The 7,243-nt window shown below is 41.2% G+C and overlaps 1 protein-coding gene across 1 annotated transcript in view; it reads right to left on the bottom strand.

The window, feature by feature from the left end:
* The window catches only part of LOC117491111 (mucin-5AC-like), a 22,656-nt gene extending 18,298 nt beyond the window's left edge, over positions 1 to 4,358 (bottom strand). The window contains exons 1-5 of the mRNA XM_034140960.1: positions 4,030 to 4,358; positions 3,306 to 3,420; positions 2,928 to 3,012; positions 2,742 to 2,848; positions 2,160 to 2,388 (exon numbers count right to left, since the gene is read on the bottom strand). Coding sequence (XP_033996851.1) covers positions 2,160 to 2,388; positions 2,742 to 2,848; positions 2,928 to 3,012; positions 3,306 to 3,420; positions 4,030 to 4,358 — 865 coding nt within the window. The remainder of the gene's footprint in view (positions 1 to 2,159; positions 2,389 to 2,741; positions 2,849 to 2,927; positions 3,013 to 3,305; positions 3,421 to 4,029) is intronic.
* Between the last annotated feature and the right edge of the window lie 2,885 nt (positions 4,359 to 7,243).

Below are 7,243 nucleotides of genomic sequence, written 5' to 3'. Positions count from 1 at the left end.
AAAAAACTTCAAATAAACAAGACTGTCTGTAGGTCCATCTAATTTCTCTTAATTTGATTCCATGTTTCCCTCACTTGCGTCTTTTCTTCGCAAAACCACGTGAAGAGAGAGGAAGCAAGGGAGCTTTCCGATCGCTGCTGGGTTGGCTGTCAGTCGCTGCAGAGAGTTTTGATGGAGTTTGGGTTTGCAGACATGTTCGCTGATCTGCTACTAATAAAAGGCAAACCGTTATCTCTGCCAGAGCAGCAGTGTGTTCCTGTTCCACACACACCTGCACATTAATAACCCTGCTCTCTGTAGTTATTCTGTGTCCTGCTGAGCTGACCTGTTCTACCCGCAGAATGCCTTTAAATGATTCATTTAGTTATTAACGTCTACATTTATTGATGTCCTGAATTTTTGAATTCATAATCTAATAATCCAGGATATGATCGTGGTATTTTCTGAACACTGACAAGGCTTCATTTTTTCAGGAAGAATTACAATAACTTGTTACAGTAGGCTGTTACACCCAACGCTTCAAAATTGTCAGCCTGAATGAAAATGAACATAAATAAGAATAAAATAATGATATAAAGGAAGAAAGTTGTATGTGGTCGGTTTAGTTGTTCAGACGTATTATCACTTATTTTTAAATAGATGATAAATCCTTTGAAAAAAAAGATGTTGTAAAAATTGAAATGGCCCTTGATAGGAAAAAGGTTCTCCAGCCCTGGTCTAAAGTAATCACAGAGTTACATCCAGGTTCATGATCTCCTCTCTCAATTATATTAGAGCAAAATAATGCACGATTCTTTTAGATATAGTGCACGGCCAACTAGGATTAACAGTGATCAGTGGTGAGCTTTACTTTGGCAACAAGTAATGCTTTTTGTCCATCAGGGAACTCCGTAAGTCACAGAGACTTCTAACGACACGCTCACCAAAGTGACTGCCAGACACCATTCTCTCACAAAGAACTCACAGTAGGTCCTAATTCTGTGTGACTGGCGAAGCCACACAGTATAGTATTCAACATACTTATCTCATCTTATTCTCCTTCTGCCGCCAAAAATGTTGTCATGCTACTCGTCCGGCAGCGTTGACACGAAACACACAAAAAACACATCAAAACGTGGAGAATGACCAGGATCACGTTGCTATGTCTTTTATGAGAGATTCGCCTAGCCGTTTTCACGCAAATCGCAGAAAACTGCGATCATTTGCCCCATAGGAATGAATGGGAAATCCATTTGAACAGAGCTCAAAAACACCCCACTTTGACCCCATACAGATTCCCCCTACTTTAACGTAGGACAAAAAATACAATTTAAACGGTTCTCGAGAACCGTTTAACCCTAACCCTAATATCCAATTATTAGACTAATTGGATATTTTTATATAGCTAGTACAGTTCTCACACAGCTTACATTTTGTGAAAATGTCACACTGTTTCACATTTTATAATGGGTGTGTATGGGAGAGCTGGTTAAGACTTAGAGTGGGTGACATCATGGCTAGAGGAGTTTTTTTTCCAACTATTGCTCGGCTGGCCACAATTTTCACTCATACATAATTTGGTGATCATAATGTAGTCAGATCAATTTGTCACGGCCGCACCGATATGCTCATTTAATCAAACAGACACATATAACAAACACGAGAGTCATCAGGTGTTCATCTGGTATCCTAAATACTCTGGGTAGGATATTTAGCTGATTGGAGTTACATTTTTTTTACTTAGAAGCAATAATGCAGCACAATATTGTCAATACATTCTCTGACAGGTTGTCTCTCGTTCACTGGCAGGGCGTTGCCGTGGAAACGCTTTGATCTTTGAACACACCTGTCGGTTGTTAACTAAATCCAGTGGTAATCTAAAGATGTTCAGAAACGATGTAATAGATGTTCAGAAAATGTAATAGATAAACAGTTCAAATAGTCAGCTAAAATGAATGGATATTCTTTGTTGTACCTTAACAATACAACTATGCTATTAGTACTTACTCAGCAGGGGTAATGTTAGCATTGGGACGCACACCCGAGTTTCAGTCACACAGTCAACATTTCTCTGAATTTTCTAGTTCTACATAAAAATTGAATGAATTAAACATTCGCATGATACTGAACATATACGCTGTAGTGTATCTGCTTTTTAAAACCCTTAATTGGAAACTCACAGCAGAGCTCTTTGGTTCTCCAGTTTTGGGGTTGTCCACCAGCATGGCTGCACTGCCTGGATAACTCGGACACAGTGTTGCACAGACAGACTGGGTCCAGCTGTTCACTGCCGCCAGCACCACAGTGGCAGAGGTCAGCTACACAGGCAGAGGTAAAGGAGGCCACGTCCAGCACACTGTGACAGCTGCTGAACGCCGGGCCAGTGAGGATCTGCTCACACAGAGGTCTCTGCAGACACACACACACACACACACACACACACACACACACACACACACACACACACACACACACACACACACACACACACACACACACACACACACACACACACACACACACACACGCACACACACACACACACACACACACACACACACACACACACACACACACACACACACACACACACACACACACACACACACACACACGACAAGACAAATAAAGTAACTATAAAATAAAAAGGTATTACAAAATAATAATAAAAAAGAGGTATTAGTCCTTTCATTCTCAAATGAACCTATTTCCCCGTACGTAAAACAATATGTTTTGGTTTCCATAGAGTGGGTGGAGCTCACCATGTAGTTGCAGCTTTGTGTTGATTCCAGTGTGTAGTCAGAGCAGCTTTCAGTTGGACCATTCATTTTCCAGAAGTTAGCAAAGTCCACGGGGGATATTTTCACACCTGGGTTACATCAAAGAAACATCTTAGTTTTCTGGCCAAACCTACACTGATGGAGTTGTTTATGTGGCTTAAAGTGTACCATGGCTAAAGAACTCATTGTAGACTCCATTAAAGTCTCCACAAAGACCACACGTTTGGTTCTTGTACTTTGGGTCTAATTCCACCTGTGAGGACAAAACCATCGCATTAAGGGACAGCTAGAACCTGCAGATGATTCACCATACAATGCTCATTCTGATTATCAACACGACTTTTAGAAATCAAAGTACATATGATGCTTTAAATAATATTAATATGGCGGTTCTACTTGACAAATGGAAATGTTGCATTCCATTACAACTTATAAACATAATTTGTTTAGTGTGCAGCCTCATCTTGTCACACTTAAATTCAAAGCTTTAAAAGTGATTCAACAATAATGGCGATAAAAGATGTTTCTCTGCTAACACAATCCTACCAGAAAAGAGTCTTCCTCATTCCAGATAGCAAATAATCCCAGTTTTGCTTTGATTTTGATGTAGGTGGGACTTCTCTCGATGAGTACACCTGCTTGACTATATGGTAAGATGACTCTGCAAAAAGAAAAGTCACATCATTTCATGCTGGTTAGAGCCAAAGGGAGATTTTCAATAGTATCCAAAAAAGGCAAATGGAAATAGAGGATTTTAATCATATCCTTATTTACTCGTCCTACATAAGTACACAACACCAGTCCTAGTCCTGGGAGCAGTGGGCGGCTACTATACAGGGAGCAGTGTGGGGTTCTGGTGCTTTGCTCAAGGGCACTTTGGCAGTGCCCTTACTTGGTCCATTTGGACTCTTGACCAGCAACCCTCTCGTAAGCAAGCCAAATCCATTCACAGTTGCCGACATTTTGTCAGGGATTGTTTGCAGATCAAAATCATAAAACATTGAACATCGAACCACATTTTTTCCCAACACAATTCACCTCATTAACCACTTCATTCAACAGTTTTAATATGAATACGACACATAGACTTAAATAGTAACATACTAAAGTTACCATGGCAACCATGTTACTGTTTATGAAGTCACAACCACAGTCCCAGTGTATTTCTATTAAAGTTATGAGATTTCATATATGTATGCACCATTGTGTCGGCAGCACTGTGTTATGCAGGCAGAGCAGAAAGGTCTTAGTGTTTTGAAGGTTAACTTACGATTTGCCATTAATGACCACTGAGCCCACAGAGAGCTCCACTACAGAGCCCTCCAGCTTCATGATGATGTTTTTGATGGTGTGGTGGTCGCCATCTTCCCCCCTTCTTATCTGGATGTTGAAGTCGCTGTAATAGCTCCTGCATGAAGAGGTCAGGACGTAGTTGCAGGTGGAGTGCAACTGGAAAACATCTCCATCAAAGGTCTTGTAGTGGAATTTGCCCCACGTACTGCAAACCTGGCCATTGTGGATGGGACTTACACCTTCAGAGAGATCAGGACATGAAGCCACAAAAGGCCGATTTGTAAATGTGTCATTAGGTCCATGCATGATTCTCACATGTTGCCTCCATAAGGAAGCTGTTTACAGTTATGAACCAACAACCAAAAAGCTCACCTGTTATTCTCTCAGGAATCTGGGACCTGGAGGAGAACGGGTCCACAGCAGACGTTGCATCTGTTGAAAGAAGTACGTTTTATTTTGTCAAATATTCCATAACAAATCTCAATCTACATTTAAACACAACAAGACTGCATCCCACAGGTAAACATTTGAACTGTTAATAGTCCCTTTTGTTATATTGTCAAGCTTCCTAATGGAATATAATATATTTACCGCTGTACCAGGCAGCTATAACTGACAGCCATAGCAGCCACTCTTTAGCCATAGCCATTTGCTTCTTCGGGAACTCTGAGGAAGATGAGAGAGAGTTCCAGCGCTTTATAGCAGGGAGCAAGGTCTTACTGATGCAGGGGAGGGAGTGTTTGATATGGTGATTCATGATTGCTAATCTTACCTGTCCCATTTATTTCCATTGTCCCTGGTACACTCCCCTTCAAACAACTAATATGAAGGGCGAGGTTACAGAGCATGCAAACAGATGTTCACCTCACATCTGTGATGGAAACAAACTAGCACCAAAGGCCACAGCATGTTCTTATATAGAATAATGGCCACTCTGATGGCCGGACTCACATAGTGTGTGCTTTTGGTCCTTCTGATGTGATCTTGAACTGAATCTAGAGAAGTAAAAGTCACCCTCTCACACTTTTCACTTCACAACTTAATTAAAAAAGGTTAATGATTGTTTATTTTTTTTAACCAAAACGATGTTCCTGTTTAACATTTTGTGATGTCTACAAATTACCACAGCTTCATTTGTTATCTTACCAGGGTAAAGCTTTGAGTTCAAGTGCAACAGTGAAGAGGAGTGTAGTACCTGATGTGTAAGGGCTAATGGGCTATCACTAAGGGCAGCAACGTTGTAAATATTGACGATACATCCAGCAAAACGCCCCCAAACAAAACTGGTAGTGGCCTGGCTGGGTGTATAATTCCCGGCCTGACCTATGGTCCCAGTCCGGCCCTGCTGACACATCACACACCCATACACTACACACATTACTGATTAAACTGATATCACAATTGAGTTACTCTCTTTAAATAAATATACTGTAATTGGAAAATAATCATGTGCGGTGTCCTTGTTTTGTCCGTCCTTGAGCCAGGGCTCCCTATTGTTGTATAGGTTATTCTTGGTTTTAGAATGAATTCAGTAATGGTGTGTGTGTAACACAAACATAATAAATCATTGGATAGTGTTTCTCAAATGAAGGGGGAACATAATGAAATAAAGTAATGTATTAATGTGCACATTAACTCTATATTTGCCTCTGCCATGGTGCCAAAATGAAATGAAATAAAAGAAACAATATATAGGGGTTGCTTCTTCTCTGAACTTATATGTATACTGCATCCCTCCAAATCAAATAAACCATAAACAAATACATAAAGTCGTGTTCACTGCAGCGATCTATTTCACACACAAAACTATATGAAAACGTGGTGATATACAGTTTTCTCCTGGAGACCAAGGGAAGACAGGCTTCTCCTGTTTTTTCAGCCTTTGTTATCATTTTGATAATTACAAATATATATTCTTGTCTGTGGTTGTTTTTGCGTTCAGGGCATACAAAAGGTGTAACATTATTTTAATACCAAAACTATATTGAAATAGAGTTTAGCTTGAACAGCAACGTAGCTGTAACATTACTGGGTTATTTGGTGATAACAACCAAAGTGGTCCGGCCTCCTCCGGCGTCATACCCTACCGGGCGCGTTTCAGAAGCATTTCAGAAGCGGAGCGTCTTGCCTGCCGGCTCACAGTTTTTGTTGATTTGGGCATATTTCCTGGACAGGCTACTTTGTACAGACAAAGTTAATACTAATTGTAATATTCCAGTTATAAACGACATGAATCAAAGATGTGTTGCTGTATTTTAGTGGTAAAAAAATGCATTCATCATCATAATTATTCTATATATATATAATTTACACAGTGCCTGTAAACCGGAGGAGAACGCTGGCATTTCTCCTCCTACTTGAAAGACTACTTGAAAGGATAGGGTCTGCAAAATTAGTTTATTTTGGGGATGGGCCGGATGCTCTGATCGGTCCACTTCCTGCCCGGCGCCTCTGCAACGCCTCGTGTCGCGACGAAAAATAGACTTGAATCCTATTTTGAACTGAGCCCAGCACCGAGACGCTTCTGGGACGCTTCTAAGCCGTAACGCGGCGCGTCTGGTGGAATAGCACCCATTTAGCGCGTTCACACCGGAGTACTTTTCCCACAATAGTTCATCAGAACTACGATATATTTGCGTTCACACCAAAAAGCCCCAGGAACTAAATTAGTTCATCAGAACCATTTTTACCCGCTTTTCAGTCCCTGCTAGAGAGCAGGGACTTTCGTGGGAGAAAAAGGTTAATATGTCTGATTGGCTGTGCGGAATGCAAACCACGCCCCGTAAAACTCTGAAAAAGTGTTCGTAGCCGCCATTGTATTTGCTCGCATTAAAAACTCAGTGCGAAGAGATTACTTTTGTGAAAGCAGTTATTATAGCAACACTAAATAAATCATCGGAGCGGTGGAGTGATGAGGATGTGTCGGCGCTTCTGGCGATTTACTCGGAGGACGCAATCCAGAAGCTTCTACTGCAAAATGTAGGAGTGTTGTTCCGCAAAGTCATGCCGGGACGACGACAAAGGTGGACGCGCACCCGGAAGGTGGACGCGCACCCGGAAGATTCGGATGCAAGTTTTTCAGCGCTTGTCCGTGCATCCATATGCTCGTTACTTTAAAACGTTTTGATGTGATTTAGGTGCCTTTTTCTATACAGTAGTATTTGCCACGACGTTGTCTTTAGACTTTCTCG

This window comes from Trematomus bernacchii, unplaced genomic scaffold (genome assembly GCF_902827165.1).
Source record: "Trematomus bernacchii unplaced genomic scaffold, fTreBer1.1, whole genome shotgun sequence".
NCBI classification, from domain to species: domain Eukaryota; kingdom Metazoa; phylum Chordata; class Actinopteri; order Perciformes; family Nototheniidae; genus Trematomus; species Trematomus bernacchii.
This window is presented reverse-complemented; position numbering and strand designations above follow the sequence as displayed.